Source organism: Rhinolophus hipposideros, assembly GCF_964194185.1.
Source record: "Rhinolophus hipposideros genome assembly, chromosome: 22".
NCBI classification, from domain to species: domain Eukaryota; kingdom Metazoa; phylum Chordata; class Mammalia; order Chiroptera; family Rhinolophidae; genus Rhinolophus; species Rhinolophus hipposideros.
The window spans coordinates 10,096,232-10,122,144 of record NC_138068.1 but is presented as its reverse complement, the minus strand read 5'-3'; the positions used below and the strand labels follow the sequence as shown (position 1 = coordinate 10,122,144).

The 25,913-nt window shown below is 42.0% G+C and overlaps 2 protein-coding genes across 10 annotated transcripts in view; both read left to right on the top strand.

The window, feature by feature from the left end:
- The window catches only part of ARFGEF2 (ARF guanine nucleotide exchange factor 2), an 81,373-nt gene extending 59,320 nt beyond the window's left edge, over positions 1-22,053 (top strand). For 3 of the 4 annotated variants that reach the window (XM_081033426.1, XM_081033428.1, XM_081033427.1), the window contains exons 28-39: positions 1,087-1,247; positions 2,662-2,792; positions 2,937-3,066; positions 6,063-6,198; positions 7,023-7,161; positions 7,270-7,324; positions 8,714-8,828; positions 11,430-11,560; positions 15,068-15,236; positions 16,191-16,329; positions 17,964-18,081; positions 18,626-22,053. In XM_081033426.1, the coding sequence (XP_080889552.1) occupies positions 1,087-1,247; positions 2,662-2,792; positions 2,937-3,066; positions 6,063-6,198; positions 7,023-7,161; positions 7,270-7,324; positions 8,714-8,828; positions 11,430-11,560; positions 15,068-15,236; positions 16,191-16,329; positions 17,964-18,081; positions 18,626-18,802 (1,601 nt within the window). In that variant the 3' untranslated portion in view covers positions 18,803-22,053. Of the gene's footprint in view, positions 1-1,086; positions 1,248-2,661; positions 2,793-2,936; positions 3,067-6,062; positions 6,199-7,022; positions 7,162-7,269; positions 7,325-8,713; positions 8,829-11,429; positions 11,561-11,949; positions 12,062-15,067; positions 15,237-16,190; positions 16,330-17,963; positions 18,082-18,625 lie in introns of those variants that run through there. The other variant, XM_081033429.1, reaches the window with a different exon arrangement.
- A 2,121-nt stretch (positions 22,054-24,174) lies between these two features.
- CSE1L (chromosome segregation 1 like) overlaps positions 24,175-25,913 on the top strand; it is a 34,872-nt gene continuing 33,133 nt past the window's right edge. Inside the window, exon 1 of one of the 6 annotated variants that reach the window (XM_081033430.1) lies at positions 24,175-24,682. The gene's annotated coding sequence lies outside the window, so the exon portion shown is untranslated. Of the gene's footprint in view, positions 24,683-25,067; positions 25,213-25,754; positions 25,873-25,913 lie in introns of those variants that run through there. The other 5 variants (XM_081033434.1, XM_081033432.1, XM_081033433.1 and 2 more) reach the window with 5 other exon arrangements.

Here is a 25,913-nt window from a genome sequence, read left to right as displayed (position 1 = left end):
ATAAAGTAAAATAGAACAACTTGTCCAAGGTCGCTCAGCTAGGAAGTGGTGGGCAGGATTCCCGCCAGGGAGTCTGGCCCAGAGCTGGGGCAGGGTCCCTCCACTCTGGACTGGCCAGAAGTCCTTGGTCCTTCCTGTGATCATGGAACGAGATGTCTATTGGTCTTGGTCTTCATGGAAATTGTAAGGCATTGGCTCAGTTTTGATCTCTGAAGTCTTTTAACTTTTTAACTTCTTGCCACTCAAATTGTTCTCTTGGGTGATATTTGCAGGGTTTTGAAAACGTTTGGCTTCTAAATTGCCATTCATCTTTAGTTCACTGACTGACCTTCTTTATCTCACCTCGTTTTCAAATGATTCCATCCACAAGGTAGCAGGAGATGTGGTCTTACGGAAACTACCAGAGATTTAAGGAGTGTACTGAGCATCCCAGAATTGCAGTCAGACCTGTGCTCGTGCTCAGCTTCTGTAAGGTTGACCACTGTGGGCCGACTTCACACTCAGATCAGCGTTTATATCTTGTGTAGTTCCTCAAGCTCCATTCTCAAATGGCTTAAGTTAAATGGACACCTTCACACCTGGTGAAACTTGGTTTTCTCATGGCTTGCCCTCTCACTTTCTCAGGGACACTTATCAGGACCTTCCTGAGGCCTTCCCTGACCACCAGTCTAAACAGCCCCTCTTCTCTCATACCCACTCACCCCACCTGAGATTATTTTATATATGTGTTGACGGAGGTGATTATTGTCTGTCTTGCCCTTTGGAACACAAGCATTGTGAGGGCAGGAAGTTTGGTCATCTCTGTGTCCCCAAAACCATACTTGGCACATAGTTGGCACTCAGATGTTCATTGAATAAATTAATATTTGGGCCTTTACATCATTGCATGGGCTCGGGAACAGTTGTAGCCCAAGCTGTGGGCTAATTATTCCTGAATAATTTAATAAGAAACTGTCTTTCAGAGAATCTGACATGCTTTTCTTAGATTTGCACAAAAGTAATCATCTCGGGGGGTGTATGCGTGCGCGCGCGCAATCCCCGTTGAATCCTGTTCTTACAAAAATAAATGTGCCTTTGTCTCCCCAGCAACTACGTTCCAGCACCATTTCCCCGCAGCCATTGATTCCTTCCAGGATGCTGTGAAGTGCTTGTCGGAGTTTGCCTGCAATGCTGCTTTCCCTGACACCAGCATGGAAGCCATCCGGCTCATCCGCTTCTGCGGGAAATACGTCTCGGAGAGGCCGCGGGTACACATTCCTTCCTCATTCTTATGGGCAGTGAGGGGAAGGAGCCATGGGGCCAAAACCCTCACTCCGGGCAAGAGCTTTCCAGCTTCTCTTTTAGAAATGCCTGTTTGCCCTAAGCTAGGTGTTATTTCACAGTGCTGCCATTCCAGGGGTTACACCTTTTCTGTATTTTGTATGCATGAAATTATTTTATTCATATTGAACTTTTATATGGTATCCTACAAGTTGTTTTGTAGAAGATAATATTTTACCTTTGAATTTTGGCAAAGCTGAAGAAGCTAGACATTTTTCTAGTTGAAAGAAAACAAACCTCCCTTTTAGGAAATGACATTATGCCATTGGGACGTGGCTGAGAAATCCCATTTACAAATCAATTGTTGTTTTCTCCCGAAAACATTTGGGGTTTTTCTCTTATGTCTCACCTTTCCAAAGAGTCCTGCTTGGTTTAAATGGAAGTCTCAAAACCCTGAAATTGGGTGGGAATAAGCAACTAAACTATAGTGGCCTATATAGCTCTCTTCTTAAGCATTCTTTACGGAACTATAAACCCGTGAGACGATACGTCTGATCCCTGCAACAGCTCATTAAGATGCGGTGGTCAGGAAAGCCACTTAGCTCCTGTCAGGCACTATGGTAGGTACTTTGTGTTGATTTACTTAATCCCCACATCAGACCAACCGGATGGGTAATTATATCCCCATTGTGCAGGGGAGTTAACTGAAGCACAGCGAAATTGCCTAATTTTAGATAACTGGAGTTGCAAAAGAAATTCCATTACAACAGACAACACCACTTCGAGAGAGGTTACAGAGCAGAGGGCTTGATACCCCGGAGACAGGGTTTCACATCCAGACTGCGGAAAGACTGCCAGCTCCTAGCTGCATGACCTTGGGCAGCTTGCTTAATCTTGTACTACCTTGATTGACTCATCTGTAAAATGGGACCATTATTTCCACCTGCCTCAAAGGACTATTGTGAGAATTGTTAACCTGTGTAGAGCACCTTCTCAGTTCCTGGCCACAGCAAGCACCCAGTAAATAGTAGCGGTTGCTGCTATTATCTAAGTAGGATGTATTACAGTAACATCCCAGAGACCTAAGATACTGAATCATCCTGGGTATTTTGCTAACACCATTTGACCTGTAGTGCTCTTCTTCATGTAACACCTCCACCTCAGGACTCCTGTGATCTGGCCCACTCAACTTATTCTAAAATCCACACAGGTCCATAGGTTCCTATGGGGCAATTGCTCCGGTGTCATTGGAACAGACTGGTCTCTAGCTCTTTGGGATTCCCCGTTGCTGAATGGACGTTTAGGAGAGGAAATGTGTGGGGCCTACTCATTGTATAGTTCCCTCTCGGTTTCTTCCTTTCGCTTGCTTAGCCTGCATCTGTGACGTGACTTTCATTGTAGGTGCTACAAGAATACACAAGTGACGACATGACTGTGGCTCCTGGTGACAGAGTCTGGGTCCGAGGCTGGTTCCCCATCCTGTTTGAGCTCTCCTGCATCATTAACAGATGCAAGCTCGATGTGCGGACAAGGTAACTGTGTCCCAGGGCAGTGCCCCCTCCGTCGCCCAGAGTCTCAGTCACCTGCTCACCTGACCCCGTGCTCCCGCACTGTCTGCTCTGCTCTTCTCTTTCCCCACCTCATTCTCTGTCCTGCGCCTGGCTTTGTTCCCGCAGAGGACTCACAGTCATGTTTGAGATCATGAAGAGCTATGGCCACACCTTTGAAAAGCACTGGTGGCAGGACCTGTTCAGAATCGTGTTCAGGATTTTTGACAACATGAAGCTCCCTGAACAGCAGTCGGAGGTAGGTGATGACTGGAGCACTGCGCTCTCTGGCCTTTGTCTGCCTCGGGGGGCCACATCGTCATCCCCACGGAAGTCTTAAATCCCGAGCCACTCATGGTGTGTTTGAAAAATGGAAACACCCTTCCTGGCACTCTTCTACGAGGATCAACTAGTACTGAGACATTCTCCCCATCTGCAGACGAGTGAGAGGAAATAAGTCACCACGCTCTGCCCACTGGGCCTCAGGCATCATACCCGCCAGGGCACCGACTGGTCCTCTTACCTGTTTGCTTCATATAAACTGCTGACGAGTCAATAAAAAGTGCAGTGACTCTGGTCCCTTTAAAAACCCAGTAAGAGGGTTTTTAATGAAGTTACAGTCAGAGATAATGTTAGGAAATGTTTTTTTTTTTAAAGGATGTTTGATGCCTCTAGTTGCCTTTGTTATTTCTCCCATGGAGGTAGAGGGGTAGGGAGAGGATATTCTAGCTTAAGATTTTATGCCTTCTTTTAGAAACATCATTCCCTCATCCCCCTGGTATAAAAGTGACATATGCTTAATATGGACTATTAGGAATATACAGAAAATTTGGCATTTTACCATTCAGAAATTAGAATTAATATTTTGGCAAATTTCCCTCAGTCTTTTACATGAATTAAATATGGTTGAAGTCATAGTATAGATACAGTTTTCTAATCTTATTTTAAAGTAATTTCAATTTTTGTTCATTATAAAGCAAATCAGAAAACAGAAAAGAAAAAAATTTTAACACTGACGGTTCTTCCATAGGTAACCACCATTTACCACTTTACACACTGTGTGTGTGTGTGTGCGCGCGCGCGTGCGTGTGCATGTTTGAGATACATGTTTTTTCTTCTTATAAAAATGGAATCCTACCACATATTCCAAAACTGCTTTTTTAACTTAATACATGACTGTTTTTCCACATCTGTAACTTGTCTTCTACAGTGTTAGGGGCTGCAAAACATTCTTACCTGTGAATGTTCCATAGTCTGCGGAAAATTATTTCCAATTTTTCTTTCTTTAGACAGCAATGAAATGAACATTTTTGCAGCTACACTTTTACTCATTCTTTTTGTATTTAGAACAGGTGGTGTGACTGTTGGGTTTGGAGCTTCACATTACTGAGGCTTTTGATAGTACTTCTAAGTTGACTTCCAAATGCACTTACAGCTCCATTCACTCTTCTGCCAGCAATGCATGAGTGTTCCTGCTTCTCCATACCCACTCGAGCTCTTCATATTTTTCTAATCAGTAACTTAACAGGCCAAATCACGTTAGAGAAGTTAAATTGCTATTAAGGTTGCATATTTTCCTTCACATCGTTGATCATTTGCACTTCTTCTATGAATTGCCTTTTCATATCCTTAGCCTATCGGGATAGTGACCTTTTTCTTATTGATTTATAAGTTAATATAAAAATAATGTAGCATAGCCTTACATAAATTGAAGATGATTTTGCCCAGTTTGTTCTTCTCATTTCTTTTTTGTTTTGGAAAATTTTAGCTTTTACGTAACCAAATCTATCAGTTTTTTCCTTTGTGGTTTCCAGTTTTGAAATCTTACTTAGCAACCCTTTTCTTTTTCATAATTGTATAAATCTCTTTGAATATGTCTTTTGATCATTTCACACCATGATTTTTTCTTTTTTCTTTCAGCTTTATTGAGATATAATTGATGCACAGCACTGAATAAGTTTAAGGTGTACAGCATAATGACTTAACTTACATATTTTGTGAAATGATTACCGCAACCAGTTAACATCCATCATCTCATATAGATATAAAAGAAAAAAAAAATTTTTTCCTTGTGATGAGAACTTTTAGGACCTATTCTCTTAGCAACTGTCAAATATACCATCCAGCAGTGTTAGCTATAGTCAGCATGTTGTATTATATATTATGTGTCCAGGACTTATTTATCTTGTAACTGGAAGTTTGTACCTTTTGACCACCTTCATCCAGTTCGTCCACTCCCTACCCCCCAATTCTGGTAACCATAAATCTGATCTCTTTTCTTTGAGTGTGTTTTTTGGGGATTTTTTTAAGATTCCACATAAAGGTGAAATCATATAGTATTTGTCTTTCTCTGACTTATTTCACTTAGCATAATGCTCCCTTCTTTTTATGGCTGAATAGTATTCCATTGCGTATATATACCACATCTTCTTTAGCCATTCATTTGTTGATGGACACTTACGTTGTCTCCGTGTTTTAGCTATTGTGAATAATGATGCTGCAAACATGGGGGTACAGATATTTCTTCAACATAGTGTTTTTGTTTCTTTCAGATATATATCCAGAAGTAGAATTTAGTGGATCATATGGTAGTTCTGTTTTTAGTATTTTGAGGAGTCTCCATACTGTTTTCCATAGTGGTTATACCAACTTACAATCTCATCAACTAGTGTACAGGGGTTCCCCTTACTCCATATCCTTGCCAGCATTTATCTCTTGTCTTTTTGATGATGGCCATTCTAACAGGCATGAGGTGATATCTCATGGTGGTTTTAATTTGCATTTCCCTTGTCATGTAGCTGTTGGTCATTTCTATATGTTTTTTTGAAAAATACTGACTCAGCATTATTTTTAATATTTAAATTTTTAATGTATGGTATGAGTATTTCGCATAATCTCATATTCATTTTTTCCAAATCATTAAAACCTTATGTGACTCTTTGAATGACTGTTTAATGTTCTATCATTTGGATGTACTCAGCTTAATCACCACATTGCTGGACATTAGTATGTATCTATGTTTACGGTATGTAAATACCACTGTGATAAACAAGGTTCACCCACAAATCTTTGATTATTTATTTAGGATTCATTCCTGGAAATGTTACTGCATCAGGGGACACAAACATCATTAAGCCTGTTGATACATACTGCCAATTTGCTTTCCAGAACAGTTTGGCGATGATGTTTGGGAGTGCCCATCTCACTGCAGGGAAAGTAGCTTTTAAACTCTCTTGTTTTTTGTTGTTTTTCCAGAAATCCGAGTGGATGACAACAACTTGCAATCACGCCCTTTATGCTATTTGTGATGTATTTACCCAGTTTTACGAAGCTTTGAATGAAGTCCTTCTTTCTGACGTATTTGCGCAGTTGCAGTGGTGTGTAAAACAAGGTACTCTGCGTCTCTAGGAATTATTGTCTTGACGTATTCCTTAAAACTATAAAAATAATCTCCCAACCAGTCCAGGTTATAAAGCATTTCTTTAAGGTGGGATGTAGTGATTTTTATATTTTAAAAGATGTACCTTTGTATTTTATACTATTCTTTCTACTTGTGTATGTGTTTGAAATTTTCTATAATGAAATGTTTTTAAAATGTACTGTGGGGAGTCAAAATCTAACAGCTTCTTCAATGAACATTTTCTATTTGAGTACTTACGTGTTTATTTTAGTGTGTATCAGGAAAAATACCCACATAGCACCTTGGACTTGGATCCCATAGGTAGTTTTGGCTGAAGACAAGGCTTAATTAAGTTTTTCAAAAACTTAGTTTTAAAATAGTTTTTAAGTTTTTTAAAACTTAAAAAAACTTAATAGTTTTAATAGTTTTTAAGACTGTTTTAAAATGAATGATAAAACAGTTGATACTGATATGGCAAAAGTAGTGTTGGAGTGATTAAATTTTTAGAAACACTATTCTAATATTTTCCATCTTTTTTACCATTTCTCATACAAGAAGCCAGTTAATTAGGGTAGCAAAATGTTGACCTTCTTCCATCCCTAGCAGTAAAGCTATGATAAATAATTTTACCTCTTTACAGCCTACTTAAACTATAAAAATGTTAACACTGTGTGTAGCAGTGGTTCATTAATTAATTGAAAGCCTACAAACCCACCAGTTGCATAGTCTCCACTTCATAATATGAAGTATCAGTGATGTGGTTGGAATTAAAACAGCTGTTGAAGTTTAATGATAGATGTTGTTTTATTTTGCAGATAACGAGCAGTTGGCTCGATCAGGTACAAATTGCTTAGAAAACTTAGTAATATCCAATGGAGAGAAATTCAGTCCTGATGTCTGGGATGAAACATGCAATTGTATGCTGGATATTTTCAAAACAACTATCCCACATGTGTAAGTGTTAATGTGATTATTGTTACTTATTTCTATGTTCAGTGTATGTCTTAAAGCTCTGGTTTGCCATTCACATTGATCATTTTTCTTCTCTTGATTTCCCTCAAGTTTGCTGACATGGAGACCTGTAGGAATGGAGGAAGATTCCTCGGAAAAACATTTGGTAAGACTTTTTTTTTTTTTTTTGGTTATCTTTTCTCTGATCTCACATTATATTAAAAACTTAAGCCCAAAGAGTTTGTGCTTTCCTGATGGGAGGTGAGTAAAAAAGGTTATAGGATCTAGGGGCGGCTGGATGGCTGTTGGTTAGAGTGCGAGCTCTGAATGAACAACAAGGTTGCTGGTTCAATTCCCACATGGGCCAGTGAGCTGTGCCCTCCACACTAGATTGAAGACAACGAGCTGCCTCTGAGCTTCCGGAGGGGTGGCCAGATGGCTCCGTTGGTTAGAGCATGAGTTCTCAACAACAAGGTCGCCGGTTCAATTCTCACATGGGATGGTGGGCTGCACCCCCTGCAACTAAAGATTGAAAACGGTGACTGGACTTGGAGCTGAGCTGCTCCCTCCACAACTAGATTGAAGGACAATGACTTAGAGCTGATGGGCCCTGGAAAAACACACTGTTCCCCAGTATTCCCCAATAAAATTTAAAAAAAAAAAAAAAGGATCTAAAAACTATGTGTGTTCATTTACATATTTTTTTAAAAGTACAGAAAAGTATTAAGAAAATAAATCACCCCATCCCAAAACCACAAAACATTTCTCATTTTTCTTTATGTGACTGCGCATATGTAACTCACACGTTTGAAATTTGGGCTTACTTGGCACATAATCTGTTACTTAACATTGTGAGCATTTTTCCGTATTCTTAAATATTCTCTGAGAACAGCCTTTCCAGTGGCTGCACGTTATTATAATATATTTAGTGACTTCTCTCTTATTGGACAGGTCAATTGTCCATTCCACTGTTATAAATAACACTTTGGTGTAATTATTCTTAGTTATTACTCTCCTAAATAAAGAGTGCTTTCCTCTCCACCAGTGAAATAGTAGTCCTTAATTTTTGTGTGAAACCACATAAAGTTGTAATTCAAGTCTCACTTTAAGAGACTTTGGTTTACAAGGGGATTTGTAATATTAGCATTTGGGAGGTAACAACGAGGCCCTTTATTTAAACATTTTGTTTTTTAACTCCGTCTTCTGCTGTCAATTTGAAAAAGCTATCTGTTGCACTAGTTTATTTTTTAACTTGATCTCATTAAAATTGATCAAACTCATAGTTAAATCCTAATATGTTGCGAAATGCCCTCTAAAGTAGAATAAGAAAATGTGAAATGTTAAAGGAGGGAAAGAAATAATTGAAATTCGTAATCTCTCCTACGTAGCTTCTGAGAAGTGCCACATTAAGTACACAGTATAATTTTACTTCAAGCTGAGCAAGACACTTAAATTCAGGTTGGGTCTCAGTGTTAAAACAGGAACTTCTCTGCCCAGGTACTGAATTGTGCATGAAGAGTAGTGAACATTGTATTTCTCTCTGGTTTGCTTTTAGGACGTGGATCTGGACCGCCAGTCTTTAAGCAGCATAGATAAAAATGCCTCTGAGAGAGGCCAGAGCCAACTCTCTAACCCAACCGATGAAAGCTGGAAAGGGAGACCATATACAAGTAAGGCCACTTTTTTTATTGTTTTTATTTATTTTAAATAGGTAACACATTTACATGGTTTGATTATTCAGAAGGTACAAAAGGGTAAACATGATAAGCCAGTCCCTCCCCTGTGGCAGCCAGAGTCACCAGTTTCTTGTGTACCTTTCCAGAGACACTTATTCATATACAAGAAATGCATATCCATACCCATACACACACACACACACACACACACACATATATCTATATTTATGAATTCTCTCCTTTATATGCAAATTATCAAATACTATGCATTATTCTTTCTTCACTTACCAGTAGTATATCTTAGAGATCATTGAAAATCAGTACCTAAAGAGCTTTCGTATTCTTTTGTACTAGTGAATATTATTCCAGGATGTAGGTATACTATTATTTGTTTGATTGAGTTCTAACTAATAACTAATGAACATTTACATTGTTCCCAGTTTTTTCCTGTTACAACCAATACTGCATTGAATCGCCTAACACAAGTGTTATTTGTGAGTTTATCTGTATAATAAATTCCTAGAAATAGGATTGCTGATAAGTGCATTTGCCATTTTGACAGATTATTTCATTAAGGCTGTACCTGTCTGTGTACATAATCTTAGGGAATACCTAGGTATTATGTGATCTATTTGGAGTTGTTCTCATTTGTAACTTTATAATTACGAGTGAAACTGAGCCATTTTTCATGTGTTTAAAAATTGTTTAAGAACCATTTCTATTTTATTTTCTGTGAACTATCAGTTCATAATCTTTGCTCATTTTGTATTGATTGTTGCTCTTTTTTATTGGTTTGGGGGTGCTCTTTACGTGTTAGGGATCCCTTTTCTGGATACGAGTTTCAAATTACTTTTACCAATTTGTGTCTTACTGTTGCTGATAGTTTTACTGTCATTAAAAAAAAATAGGTGTGTCATTTGCTATGAGCCATGCACTGTACAGCATCCCTCGTGTGTGACCTCATGTAATCCTTATGCTAGCCCTCTGAGGAGGTGCTGTTTTACATTCTAGTGACCTGAGACTTCGACGGATGACATGACTTGCAGTGTGTACTGGAGTTGGGATTCAGACACACTCTTGGCTGAGTGAGAAATCAGAACTGTTCTGGTCTCTTTCAAGTTGTGTGCCCCATTGGTTTTCTTCATAGCAGGCCCACCCTCTTCTCAGCACGCCAGGCTATCGCTGTTAATGTTGATGTTAACTTCTGACGCAGCCCATTGGACAAAGCCATGTGTGGTCACCACTATCTCTGGAAGGCATAGAAAATAAGCGCCTTTGAATCCCATTCATTACAGGGCACCCTGTTGGAGGCCGACACACTATTCCTCAGTAACCACAGCACAGCCGGCTTCTCTCTAGTGTCCGGAGAGAACGTGAGCTCTGCTTCCTATCAGCTCCAGTTAAAGCGGTTGACCTGTTTGGGGGTGGGGGGACACCATTCTTAGCAGCACAGAGTCTGTACTCTGAGACATGCCTGGCCATTCCCCCAAGGAACAGTGCTTTCTTCCTCCCAGACTCCCATCTCAGCCTCCCTTCTGGGCTTAAGCTCAGTGAATGGAACCGCAGGCACATTCTCTTACACCGTTTGTGTTGTTTTCTTTCCTTCTCTTTATTTTTGGTCCAAGATGGTGTAATTGAATTAGAGTAAGTTACAACATTGCAACTCCACTGTATTCTTTTTTAATTAAAGCTAATTCCGCATGGAGATTTTATATGTATAATTTCACAGCCACTTTCAACAACTTGAAGATGACCCAATCTCGTTTGTCAATACTACACGCTTCATTTAATGTTTTCCACATTCTGATTCTATAATAAGGTGAATAAGAAATCTCTACTTTTACTATAGTCAAATCAACCAACAGCTATGAAGTGCCTGACGTGGACCGTCCCTGGGCCCAGGGATTGAGAAAAGATGGATGCGACACTAGTCAGAGTCCAGTCAATAGGCAGAAAGCACACCAGTCATGAGAACAGGGAAAATTCTAAATAAAGAACTGTTAAGTAGTCAAAGATGGCTAACCACTAAGAGAAGTAGAAGAGGACTGTTGGGGGAGCAGAAGTAGAAAATGGAGAAAGCAGTACTATCTCCGGGGCAGACAGAAAGTGACCCAGACCTAAATGAGCCCCGCGCCTCGAGACTGAAGTTCAGACCTCTTTGGAGAGTCTGGCCACTGCAGGAACCCGTGGCCTCCTGTGGCCAGAGCACAGTCTGGAAGTGGTCGGAGGAGTGGCAGAGAACCTTGCTGGATGGTACGGGACTTGCTTAGCTGCATCCCTCCCCTTCTTTAGGTCTTTGCTCAAATATCACATTTTCAGAGAAACCTTTCCTGACCAGCTTGTTTACACTTCTGTCCCCCCCGCCTCATCTCCACCTGTACCTTATGTCCTCCTCATTTGACATACTCTATCCTATACTTGAATGTCTTGTTTGCTACCTGTCCCTGCCGTGGGAGCAGGGATTTTTGTCCAGCTTATTCATTTTGTCCAGCCACAGCACCAAGAACTGTGCCTGGCACATAGTAGGAACCCAGTGAATATTTGTCCAGTACTGGCTGAGTCATTATTAGGGTTAATCTTTATCATCTAATATAGATCAGAAACTGTTTGCCAGCCTCCTCATCAAGTGTGTGGTCCAGTTGGAATTGATCCAGACCATCGACAACATCGTGTTCTATCCTGCGACGAGCAAAAAGGAAGATGCAGAGCACATGGTTGCTGCGCAGGTAACGAGGGCAGGGCGTCTGTCCGCGGGGTGGTTGCTCGGGTGCAGTGCTGTGCTGGAGCCAGCTCTTACATCATGACATCCTTCCCACCCTGTGTTCACCGTCATATTGGTAGCCTGACATTGGCCGCAATGAGAATATTCCTACCACAGAAATCAGCAAACGCTGAACATCAGGGCCGCTTTTTTTTCCATTCCCCAGTGAGCCAGTTTACCAGCATACACTGCTCAGATGCCACCCACCACCTTGAGTGTTACTTATCACGGGGCCTATTCCTCATACTTGGTCCATAATTGAACCATAAATAGCTGAGAGGGAAATAATACGTATGTGGATCAAGATACCAGTTCTTCCGTGAGAAGGTCCCCTTTTTTGTTTTGTATCTGCAGTCTTCTGTGTACACAGCCTTCTTGGAAACAGAGACTTGAGTCCAAAACACGACAGTGACCTCACACTGTGGACTGCAAACTTCCGTGCCTCGGGCTAGCAGGTCCTGTGAGTGCCGCCGCAGGCTGGGTGGGTGGGACTGTGGCCGAGCGCTCCAGCCCAGCCCCGTCCTCAGCCACCTCCCAGCTCCAGGGGCGTGTTGCTGTTGGGGTCAAGTCATGACAGTCTTCCAGTTTTTATTTACCATAAAGCTATGATAAATCATTTTATCAAAGAGCCAGAATTAAGACTTTTTCATACAGGGAACCGCCTGCTTATTAAGTGCTATAATTACTGATGAACAAAATACATCCGTGGGCCAGATCAGTCCAAAGGCTGTCTTTTTTTTGTTTCTTTAATTTTTAAGTGTACAATATTTAGTATATTCAAAAAGTTATGCAAACATGACCACTGTCTTCAATTCCAGAAAAATTTTTGCACTGTAAAAGGGAATGCCCTAACCATAAACAGTCCCTTTCCATTCCCTCCTCGCTCCAACTCTTGTCAACACTTAATCTACTTTCTATCTCTATGGATTTGCCCGATGGGAATAGTTCATATTAATGGAATCATATATGGGAGCTTTTGTGTCTGGCTTCTGTAACTTAGTATATTTTCCAGGTTCATCCATCATATTGTAGCACGTTTCAGTACTTCAGTATTTTTACATATAACTGAATAATCTATTGTATGGCTGTACCACATTTTATTTATCCATTCACCTGTTGATGGACATTTGGATTGTTTCCATTGTCCATGTATTATGAATAATTGTGCTATGAACACGTGTATAAGTTTTCATGTGGACATATGTTTTTAATTCTCTTGAGGATATAGGAGTGGAATTGCTGGGTGGGTCACATGTAACTCTGTGTTTACCTTTTTGAGGAATTGACTGACTGTTCCCAAAGTAGAGGCGCTATTTTACATTCCTGTCCGCAGTGTATGAAGGTTTCAGTTTCTCCATGTCCTCACCAATGGTTGTGATTGTCTTTTTGAGAAGTTGTGGTCATCTGAGTAGGTGTGAAGTGGTGTCTCATTGTGGCTTGAATGTTCATTTCCCTAATGACTAATGATGGTGAGCATCTTTTGTACATTTAGCCATTTCTGTATCTTTGGAGAAAGGTCTGTTCAAATCCTTTGCCCACTTTTAAATTGAATTGTTTTTTTTTTTTATCACTGAATTTTGAGTTTTTATATATTCTGGATAGTAGGCCCTTACCAGACATATGTTTGCAACTATTTTTCTCCCATTCTGTGTATTGTCTTTTCAGTTTCTTGATGGTATCCTTTGAAGTTTTTAATTTTGGTAAAGTTCCAGTTACTGTTTTCCTTTAGTCACTTGTACTTTTAATGTTACATCTAAGAAAGCATTGTTGGGCCAGCCCGGTGGCTCAGGTGGTTGGAGTGCTGTGCTCCTAATGCTGAGCTCGCCGGTTCAACAGCCCCCGTTCAACAGCCGTTCGATTCCCACATGGGCCAGTGAGCTGTGCCCTCTACAGCTCAGATTGTGAACAACAACAGCTCTCCCTGGAGCTGAGCTGCCATGAGCAGCCTGAGGTTGGCGAGAGCTGCCCTGGGCTGCTGAGCGCTGCCCTGGGCTGCTGAATGTTGCCGTGGGCTGCATGAGTGGCCGGCAACTCTGAGCTGCTGTGAGCGGCTGACCGACTGCCTCATCTGGGGGGAGCACAAGGCTCATAATACCAGCATGGGCCAGGGAGCTGTGTCCCACACAACTAGACTGAGAAACAACGGCTTGAACCTGGAGTGGGGGGAGGCGGAAGAAGGGGAAAAAAGAAAATTTAAAAATTTTTTTAAAAAGCATTGCCTAATTCAAGGTCACAAAGATTTAAGCCTATGTCTTCTCTTAAGAATTTTATAATTTTGACTCTTACATTTAGGTCTTTGATCCATTTTTGAGTTAAGTTTTCTATGTGATGGCAGGATGGGATTTACCTTCATTCTTATGCACATAGACATTCAGTTGTCCCAGCACTATTTGTTGTAAAGACTATTTTTCTCCAGTGAATTATCCTGGCACCCATGTTGGAAATTTCTTGATCATAAATCTAAGGATTTATTTCTAGACTCTCAATTCTGTTCCTTTGGTCTATATGTCTGTCTTTATGCCAGTACCACACTATCTTGAGTACTGTGGCTTACAGAAATTGGGAAGTGTGAGTCTTCCTACTGTGTGCTCCTTTCTTTTTTTCCTTCAAATTTTTATGAGTTTATTAGAGCCAAACTGATGACATTGCCAGGAAGCAAGATCTCAAACGCTTCTCTTTTTTCAAGACTTATTTTGGCTACTCTGTGTCACTTGCATTTCCATTTGAATTGTAGGATCAACTTGTCAATTTCTGCAAAGAAGTCAGCTGGGATTTTGATAAGGATTGTGTTGAATCTATAGATCAATTTGGAGAGTATTGCAAACTCTGCCCCTTTATCTTTTTGTAACCTCTGGCTTATAAGGAAGATGGCTTATAGAGAGCTCAATAAATATAAAATCTCTAATTATGTCTCACGTTCTAGGCAACAGGTTCAATAAAAATTTCTAGCATTTCACACATATTTTTATGAGTTTTTTTCTTCACATTTGAAAACACAGTTATTGAACTTCAGTTCTTTAATCACCTGTTGAAGCTAAAAATGCTACTTGGGCTTTGCCTAACAATTTCTTTTTTCAGCCAAGTATGTTTTGAGACTTACACCTCCTATCACATATACTGCAGCTAGATTGTCTCATTTTGCCATTTCTTTATAAAATAGAAAGAGGACAGTGCAACCCTATAGTGAAATAATTGGAGGAATACACACTTCTGGTCATGCAAAGAAGGCAGTACTGATAAAACTAAAACTTCAGCCAGCAGAACCCACCATCGTGCAAGAGCTCAGTATATTGTCTCACTAGCCAGTGAGCAGAGTCTAAATGGAAAATAGTTCAGGCTGTTGAGGAATGAAGCATAGCATATACAGAGGATGACTTTTGGGAAGTTACAACTGCCTTTATCTGATAACTACAATGTCCAAAACCACTCCATCTTCTTTACTCAGCTCTTCTATCCTCCCCTGTCTATCTAGCAAGACACGCTGGATGCAGATATCCACATAGAGACAGAGGATCAGGGCATGTATAAGTGCATGTCTTCCCAGCACCTCTTCAAGCTGTTGGACTGCTTGCAGGAGTCCCATTCATTCTCAAAGGCTTTTAACTCCAATTATGAGCAGCGAACTGTCCTGTGGAGAGCAGGTAAGGACACATAGTAGACAGGACTGGTGGCCACATCTGTCATCATCCCAAAACATTAAAGCCTTTGAGAGATTCCTCATAGTATAAACATAACTAGAGTAATTTACCAGATATTTTCATGCTTGAGGGAGAAAGAAAGGAAATGCAGGATAGATTTCATCCCAGTACCGGAAATATTGCCTAGTACACAGGAGGTTCTCAGTTTATTATTTGATGGAAAAACCAATTGAAAATTAGAGAATTGAATTGGTGTAACAAGTCAAGAAATTTTACATTAGATTAAAGTTGTATAAATATGATATAATAAATGTGGTAGTCTAGGAGAAACAAAGCGTTCATACATTTTCTGAGGCTTTTAGGAGTTCTTCACCTCCAAAAATAAATACACAAATCCTGGGGTGATGGTGGGAGGCTCATTTTTTGAACTTTGCCCAAAAGCAATACTTTATGTAATTTTTATATTGTTACTACTTTTTCAGTTTTATCCCCAAAGGCCTATTTTAACCCACAATTTTAAAATCTCATTTTTCTCTGACTGAAATATCTAGATGTTTTATGCCGTTGCCTATAAGATTTTGCTTATGAGAGTGGTTTACACATCTGGATTGATTGGTACTGCTTTGTTTAGGAAAATGTGTTCATATGTGTGCTTTGTGAAAAAAAATCTTGCAATATACTAGAATTTTTAAGCATTACACTTGAGAAAATGAAACAAATGGCTTCACCAGCCAGTGATCAGAGTCTAAGTGGAGAACAGTGCAGGTCAGTGAGGAATGAAGTGTATCTTATACAGTGGCTGAGCTGTCACAACTGCCTTTGTCTGATATCACAATTAAGCTGTATTAAGAATGTAAAATGTTTCACTATTGCTTAAAGTGACTATTTGGTTCCCATATGATTTCTCAGCATTAACCTAGAAATGTGCACAATTTTCTGTGACTACTTGATTTCTAGGTTTTAAGGGCAAATCTAAACCCAATCTTCTAAAACAAGAAACCAGCAGCCTGGCCTGTTGTTTGAGGATCCTGTTTCGAATGTATGTCGATGAGAACCGCAGGGATTCCTGGGAAGAAATACAGCAGCGACTTTTAAAGTAAGAAAATTGGTTTCTTATTAAATTTCTTATCTGTAATACAAAAAATGCATCGATACTGTGACTTTGAAAAGGGTAGGAGAAAAATGCCTACACACTGATACCCTCTCAAGCTGTTTTCCATGTTTTTTCTTTGTGTTTGGTGACTTTTCTTTTTCACTTTTCTTAGTGCCCCAAAAAGGTCAGAGCCTCATTTCTTTCATTCGTAAGTTTCTTCAGGTACCAAAAATGGGCAGTGCAAAATGCTCTGAACTCAGTCAGCAAGCCTGGAATGAAGTCCTTGCTAGGTTCTCTTTAGAGCACTGTCAGCTCTAACATACCATCATTCCTCCTTTCCCCGAGGAATGTATCAGAATCATATGGATGCCAGCGTGTACTTACTGGGATTATGTGGAAATGCAGCAATGGAGAGGCATTGGGACGTCATTGAGAGATGCCCAGAGAGGAGAGTAGAGCTTCACAATGCAGCTCTTGGACACCTGTGAGCTAGATGCTCATGTCTGAGCTTCCTTTTGCTCATTTAAGACTTAAAATCACTAATACTCCGTGCTGCTCCTGTGCAGCTATGTGATGAGACTTTCCTGTACTGTTGGTGGGGAGTGTACAATGATGGGATCTTTCTGGAAATCAAGTGGCATTATACATCAGGAGCCTTAAAATGTTCATTCTCTTTTCCTTGAGTCAGTAATTCTACTATTATGGAATCTGTTTAAGAAATTATCTTAGAAATGGGAACCAGGATTCCTATATAGAATATTCATTGCAGACTTAACTTACAAAAAGAAAAAAGAAAACATTTAAAACAGCTCAACTGTGAAATGGATAACTAAATAGTGGTATAACGTATAATAGAATTCTATTATGCAGCCATTAAAAATTAAGTTTATAAAAAATAATTTTCCTCGATGTGAAAAATCAGTGTTTCAACACAAAAAGAAAAAAAAGGATGTAAAGCTTTATATACTTAGGATTTTCAGTAATTTTTTAAAAATCATAGACAAAAAAGCTGGAAGGAAATATGCGAAAATACTGTCATATGTTACTTAGGATGAAGGAATTATGGGTATTTTCCTCCTTTATAATTTTATGCACTTTTCAGTTGTCTTACAGTAAGAATATATGACTTAACAAGTCATAAACTGAAAAAGGAATTAAAGGGGACACCAGTAGCTCATTTCAACTTAAATCAAGTCCCAAAGAGACTTACCTACATAGTCTCATAAAGTGTCTCTAAAGGAGATACATAAATGTTTTTAGCATAACATGTTTTAAAAAATTAGCACTTGTATGTAAGATGAGAAGAGAAAGGTAGTATGTAGTTAAGTATGGATAATAAACTCTTGTACTTGTTGTGCTGCAAACATTGGACCGTAGCTGTGTGCCCGCTAACAGCTCAGCTAACATTTGACACCCCCATTTCATTTAATCTTCACAACAGCCCCTTGAGTTTGGTACCCTTATTGATCCCCATTTCACAGTGGAGGAAACTGAGGCTCAGCGACTCGTTTTATGTGGCACAGCCAGGGCAGGTGTTCAGTAAATAGTCATTGCAACAATCAAGAATTCTCTACTCCAGTAGAATGTGAACTGTTCATCTTTTGTTTGATGTGCCTCCTCTTCTCTGACTCTTTTAGTGTGTGCAGTGAAGCTCTTGCCTATTTCATTACGGTGAACTCTGAAAGCCATCGGGAGGCCTGGACAAGTCTCCTGCTGTTACTTCTAACAAAAACCCTCAAAATAAACGATGAAAAGGTATAAACAAAAACACTCTGTCTCCACTAGGATGTAGGTTTGGGTTGGCTCTTAGAGTTCAAGGTAACTATTTTCGCAATTCTTCCAGGAATGGTTACAGAAGTACACCATGCTAGATGCATCAGAGAAAAGTCAGTTCATTACAAACAATGGATGCCTTAGGTTATTGGGGCTTTTTCCAAGCCCAGTTGGAAAAGCTGAAGTTGAAACCATACATGTTGCTGTTAAACAGCTACGGTGATTCCGTGGCTGTGTTGGAAGAGAGGGTTGAGATTGGGAAACACTGGTTTAGAACCGGGAACTTGCTTGACTAAAATGAAAGTTGACTTTGGTAGCAAGGCTGTCCCCAAATAATCTATGTTTGGGGTTAAATATAACTAAAAGACGTTTTAATTGGCAAATGTTTTGTACCATCTTTCTAATAGCAAGAAAAAGCACCAGTATTGTAAGAAGTTCCAGGGTGAGATGAATACTTTTGAGAAACTAGGACCAAAAAATAGTTTCAGATCTAATTTTATCTCTTTCCTTCTCTTTCCACCTCAAGTTTAAAGCACATGCTTCAATGTACTACCCCTACTTGTGTGAAATTATGCAGTTTGACCTGATTCCTGAGCTCCGAGCAGTTCTGCGGAAGTTCTTCTTACGGATAGGTGTTGTGTATAAGATATGGATTCCAGAAGAGCCATCACAAGTACCAGGGAACCTGTCACCAATGTGGTAGCCTGGGCCACTGCTCCTCCTCTGTAGAATGTTCATTATGCCACCTCTACCTGGCACATCTCCTGAAGGTCCCGATCATAGAAACAAGAAGTCAGCATCTTGGAGCTCGGAATGGTCTGGATGAAGATGGCCTCTACGCTGGTCCTATCAGAGTCCCTGACTAAGGCATTGTGGTATTTCATTAAACTGTTGCATACCCAGTTAACACAGTAGGTGGGGTGTCTGTTTCATCTGTCATTCCATTTTACTGATTGAATTGTTTGTCAAATCTGTCATTGCACATGCCGTCATTTTCTAGCAAGGTCCCATGATTGGCTGTAAACATTTTGTCAGAGGAAGTCGTTCTCCTTGAAAATACTGAACATAGTTGTATAGGTTCGTGATTATTAGAGAGTATGTTAATAAAATTTCTTGTAACGGCTAAGTGCCACCTAAAATATGCTGGGTTTTTTGTTCTTGTTTGAGTGTGTTAGAGAAGTTTGAGTGTTTTTGTCAGTTGTGAGTCAGCTGTAGTTAGATTAGTTTGGGGAAAGGTAGGGAACAAAAGGGTTTTGGGTTTTTTTCCCCCCGTTTTATTTATGACTGAGTGATTCTAAAGTATTTTACAAAAAGATGTGTAAGATTTGATTGAAGGCAGAGTTTAGTAATTTAGAATTAAGATCTTGCAAAGTTAAAAAAAAATGTAGTGCCTCCTGACTCTCCGTTTCAGTAACTTGGGGAGAAAAGTCTATAGGAAACAGTAAAAAATGTAATGAAGATGATTAGCCTTCCTTGAAGTAAGTGTTTGTGGTGGATAGGTATGAAATTAAAATTTCCAGAATACACTGTCCATCTCACACACTCTGAAATCTAATATATGAAGTAGTAATGAAAATGAAGTAGTAATTTAACAGAGTTCGTTTATATTTGAGTAAACCTTTTATTTTTTACCTCAGAACAGTGAGTGTACCAGTTGTTAGTAGCTGAATTCTTTGGAAAGGTTAGATTCCGAGGCCCTTTCTATGTTAATGATGGTGCAATACTCTTGACTGCGGTAGAACTGGATCTGACGCAGCTTATGTAAAAGTGGGGCAGTAGACAGGTACGGCCTGAAGCCTGCAAGCACTGTGAGTCAGTGAGAAAGAGAATACACACTTCATTCTCTGCCCTCTCGTCCACTCACCTCGAGTGGCATCCAGCATTAGCAAAAGTGTTACACAGTTATTAAAACATTCAGCCTTCTACCTGTGCCCTTTGGTCCTGTAAATTGGGTTGTATTGATGTCGACTCTGGTGCCTTAGAAGATAGTAAGTTGGGAACCTATCTATAAAAGCGGATTATTTTTCTTTATAGAGAAAGATTTCTGGTGCTTTTGTTTATTAAGAAACCGATTTCTTAAATTTTTTTATTTTTAACAGCTTTGAGAAATGTTTGGTTTGGGCCAGCAGTACTGTCTACTTTTTTCTTTTCCCTAAAGTATTTTAATTTCTTTACCAAAGAATAAAAGAGCGGGTTTGAGTTTTTACTTTACTTACATACATCGAAGAGGAGCTATATCATTTAGCAGGATGGGACTGTGGAAGAGTGTTTTACTGTGAATAGAAAATGTTAGCACATTTGACTGACTTGTCTTGAATCCGTTACATCTTTACACGGCAACGTGGAAGCTGCGTTCTGAGACTTACTCTCTGGTACTATAGTTCGTTACAACCTCAGCAAGTCAGTCATCTCCACCGCTATTTGTACTAAAGGTATAAATTGGGAACACACAAGTTCACTACATTTTCTGTCCAACTGCATCCGACTGAGATTTTTCCTTTCCTTCTGAGGTTGTCATGTGACATTTTCTTCATCAATTGTGACAAGACTTTTCCAGTATACTCCTGCCTTCCCCTTAATGTTTGCCTCTTCTTGCAGAGCAAGAAATGTGTAAGTCCATCTGTTACTTGCTGAAATATTCAGGTTTTAATTTCTTTTTGTGTTTTAAACAATTCAGTTTTCTGAATGAAGCATTGGAATTTTACCAGCATGGACCTTTAAAAACTGGATGTAAAACCATTTAGGGTAATTTTTCTTGTTGGTGGACCATGAAGTATTAAGGAAATCCCTTACCTCCAGTAATAAGCCATTCAGCCTAAATTCTACTTTGTGAGTAAATCTATTTCATGGTAAGCGTGGCTTGTGCCACTCAAACACTAGTGACAAAGGGTGTGTATGACTCTGCAGCACCGGGCCAGGACACCATTTATCAATCAAGTTATGGAGAAAGGAGAAGTATTTCCAAGGCCTTATTTCTTTTCTCAGAATGCTTTAAGTGTTGATTTTATGTGCTGGGTCTCTAGAGAAGTTATTTGTCACAATACTGCTGCTTTGAGCAATTTTGTTTTTCTTCATTGTCCTTATGGAAATCACCAGCTTTGGTATCTTAACAACAAACAGATGGGAAGTTTTATTTCTAATACGCATCTTTAGAGTCAAATACACTTTTTCCCCGATACTCCTTACATACAACCAAAGAACATACATTATGGAAATTGTATATCTAGAAACAGCATTTTCCTCTGACAAGTGACTTTTGTACAAAATGCAAAAAAAAAACACCTAAACTTTTTTGTTCTGTTGTGATTATGGCTATACATTTAGCAACCTTTAATAGTTATTAAAGATACCTGTTGACAAATGCAAGTATGACCATCTCATTCAAATGTTTGTTGTTATGATGCAAGTGGATATTGGTTTAAACAGAAGCTGGATTCTCAATACTGCATTTTCTGAATTCTGTTTCAATGTTTGTATTAAGGTAAACATAGCTTGAACTCACATGAAATCCTGGAATTTTGCCATCAGCAGCTTTGTAGTTTGGGATACAAAGAAACCAAAGCTGAATATTTAAAAGAATGAATATATCTGGAAATCCTTGCCCTCAAAAAAAGACATCAAAGATATAGTTTTTCTCAGTGTTCTAATTTTTAAAAAAATTTTATCTGCATATTTGCATCAAATATTTCTTTATGTGCAAAATGTTTTACCTCCTTAAAATGCCTAAAAATTAATAGCTACTTTTGTTTAATCTATACATGATGATTAAGTGCATTTAATATTGGTAATTTAATGAAAAGCATTCCTGATGTATACATTTTTGAAAGAATAAGCAGAATTATATAATATTAAATGCTATGTAAAGTTTTCTATGTAAAAATATTATGTATAATACTGTTAAAATATCCCATGCTTTAATCAGGTGATAAATCAATAAAGTTTTAAAAAGTAGTCATTTTTAATGTAGTAATTAATGTATGTATCAAGCCAGATTTTGGGGTTAGTTTCTTCTTACGGCAGGTATAAGCTTATAGTTTAACAAATATTAGTGGGAGAATATTAATTGTGGGTTCTAATTTTTTAAAATAAGAATCCCCCACTCCTCCCCCCCCCCACAAAAGGGAAAAAGATCGTCTTGAGAAGATTCTTCATCTCTTGAATCCACTTTCACTCATTAATTAGTTTGATCGGTACATTAGTTCCCAAGAAAAGACAGAAATCTCTCTTGCTGGCACTGAGGACAAGATTACAGAGGAAGACTTCACAAGGTCATCGAGTGGGAGGCAAATCTAAGGTTCATACAGCGTGCCCACAAGTAAAGACAGTAAACTCTAGGCTTGGCTTTACTGCCTCTGAATTCAAAATCTATTTTCTGAAATATTCTGAAGTTGTAAATCATTATTGTACTTAAAATATTCCGCTGCTGAAATTGACTAATACGTTTCAAAGGAATGGCTTTCGGGTCTTTGCAAAAGACACTCCTAAGTTGTAGGAGATACACAGACATCGCAAGGGGACAGAGGAGCAGTTCACAGCTGTAAACCTTTTAGTAAATGCTCCCAGAAAGGGCGGTTGGGACCTATCCTCAGGTGTGGGCTAGAAAAACAGTCCGTTCTCTTGGCAGCACTGAGCTTAACCTCCTGTGCTTCAATCGCCCTTAGGAAGTGGCCTTGTGCTGCTGGAAGCCGTGCTGGAGTTGGGCCGTCTTGTGGTGCAGGGGTTTGGACAGAGTCCTGTGCGGAGAGCTCTGCAGTTCTCAATGGCCATGTCATTTGTGTTCTTACATGTTTCCTCAAATGATGACCAAATAGTGTCCCTTTTAGTCCAGGAGTAGCAACGGATTCCAAGGATGGGATCTAAGTGGAAAACAAGTGGGCCTGTTGAGGACGAGGTGGCCACACCGAGGGCCACTCGGTGTGTCACAAGGTCCTACGGGCTGTGGCTCCAAGATGCCCGCCGAGGCCTCCACGTGTCTCCCTGTGCACGGCTGCGCCCCTAGTCCAGGCCACGGCCTCTTCCTGGAGGGAACCCCCTCCCTGGTCTCCCCGCCGCCCCGCCCACACAGCTCGGGCTCCACGCAGCGACCGCTGGGCCTTTTAAAACATCCATCCGGTGAAGACACAGCCCAAAGACGGGCTCAGGAGACCCGCGCGCGGGCCGGGCCGGCCTAACTTCACGTCCGGACACGCTCCGTCCCAGTCGGCCCGGCCTAGCTCAGTCCTGACGCAGAGCCTCGGCTCCCGGCGTCTTCCTGAAATGCTCCCCGCGCTCATGCACACACAGCCGCTCATGCACACACAGCCGCTCATGCACAATCAGCCGCTCATGCACACACAGCCGCTCATGCACACACAGCCGCTCATGCACAATCAGCCGCTCATGCACACACAGCCGCTCATGCACAATCAGCCGCTCATGCACACACAGCCGCTCATGCACACACAGCCGCTCATGCACACACAGCCGCTCATGCACAATCAGCCGCTCATGCACAATCAGCCGCTCATGCACAATCAGCCGCTCATGCACACACAGCCGCTCATGCACACACAGCCGCTCATGCACACACAGCCGCTCATGCACAATCAGCCGCTCATGCACACACAGCCGCTCATGCACACACAGCCGCTCATGCACAATCAGCCGCTCATGCACACACAGCCGCTCATGCACAATCAGCCGCTCATGCACACACAGCCGCTCATGCACAATCAGCCGCTCATGCACAATCAGCCGCTCATGCACACACAGCCGCTCATGCACAATCAGCCGCTCATGCACACACAGCCGCTCATGCACACACAGCCGCTCATGCACAATCAGCCGCTCATGCACAATCAGCCGCTCATGCACACACAGCCGCTCATGCACACACAGCCGCTCATGCACAATCAGCCGCTCATGCACGCACAGCCGCTCATGCACACACAGCCGCTCATGCACAATCAGCCGCTCATGCACGCACAGCCGTCTCGCTGAAATCCAGGTCAACAACGGTCACGTGGTCAGAGGCCAGCGACCATCCCACCGACCTTCCAAGTCACTGCCGGCCGTCTCGCCGTCTTCCGTTTCCTCGTGGCACTTAAGTTCTGAAATTCTCTGGTTTATCCGGTTTCTCCCTCTCCCACACGAGCTCCAGGAGGGACAGGAAGTGCTCTGTCTGAGACTTACGGACGCGACTCTGGGCAGTTAAAAAGTTACGTAAACAAACTTACTAGCGTGCTTGACATCAAGAAAAAGCCCCAAGCCAGCAGCCACTCGCCGACTGTGTTCGGCTCCAGGAAATGGGGATTGTGATGCCCGCTGGAACGGTCAGAGGAAAGGGCACCGTCGCTGGCGACCTCAGCGCAAACACAGCGGGGTCGTTCCAGCCAGACATTGGCCCTGCGGACTTGGGTGGGGCCCGCGCGCTCTCGGCCCCGCCCCCCGCCTCGGCCCTGGTCACGCATGCGCCTCGGGCGCAGCCTCGCCGCCGCGCCATTTTGCCGGGGTTTGAATGTGAGGTGGAGAGGTGGCTGCAGTGGGTAGTGCCGGCTACAGTCCGCGGCTGAGATTTTCTTCTCCGTTCCCATATCACCGCAAGGTAAGGCCAGGGCGTGCATCGTCTAGCAGGGTGGCCTCTGGGAATCCCGCTGGGGCAGGGATGAGGCGGTCCCTGCACTTCCGAGCGCTGGAAAGCGGGGACCGCGCCTCTGCGCGAGAGCCGCATTTAGACCTGTGCCTCGGGCACAGTCCTCAGCTAAGGTTTTCGCCTTCGCCCATCGGCCTCGCTTCATCTCACGGCGTCCCAGGCCTCAGGCCTAAGTCCGGCAGTCCGCGGGCCTCTGGGGCGAAGGCAGCCGCGGCGCGGCCTAACGCGAGCTGCCCGAGCGCCCGCCCCTTCCGCTCCTGCGCTGCACTGATTGGCCGCGCCACCGCCGTGCGGCTCGGGAAGGCGGCTGCTTAGTGGGCACGCCCGTGCGTCGTTCTCGGCGCTCGGGGCCACCCACAACGTGAGCGGAGAGCGGCGGCGAGGCCTGCTGGGCTGCGGGGTTAGGGGTTCCGGCCGCCGCCCGACAGCTCCTTCCCGGCACTCGCCCGATTCTTAAGGAGGGTGGGAAACGTAATCTCCCTGTGCGTTAATCTCCCCGACTGTAAAATGGGCATCGTGATCTCCCTTGGCGGGATTGTTTGTGAGGGTGAAATTCTAGTCCCTGCGCCTGCGCGGTGGGCGGGGGGGTCCCCTATGGAAGGAAACGCTGTGGTGCGGTAGCTGGAAGCGGGGGCTTGGGAATTAGAACGCCTGGGTTCGTTCCATGTTGAGCCTCTCCCTGGGAGCGTAGCTTAGGAGCTGTGTAGTTCTCTGTCTGCGCTTCCGTTGCCTTATCTGCAAAATGGGGTTGAAAACAACGTGCCTCGCAAAGTGCCTATGAGGATCCAGCGAGTTAGTACGTGGTTCACGAAGTCCCCCCGGAAGGGGGACGTGGCCACCTCCCCACCCGGCTCTTGTCGGCAGCCCCGCTCGCCGTGCTGACCTGACCTTCAAGGCCCCAAGCTCGTGGCCACCACCCGGCCTTTGGACGTGACTTGTTTGCTTGGACATGACCGGCATCAGGTCTTTGCAAGGCTGGCGCCCGTCTTTCCAGGTCTCGTCCGCCTCGGGCCTTGGACCAGCCTCCCGAAGGCGCTCTTTCCTTCAACTTCCCATCCCGTCGCCCGAGTTGTATGTACTGCTTGGCACTGATCCGTATCTATGACCGTTTGCAGTGCATTTGCTTTCTCAGCTGCTAAGCGGTAAACTTGGAGGGCGAGACCTTCCTTTCTTTGCTGTTTTC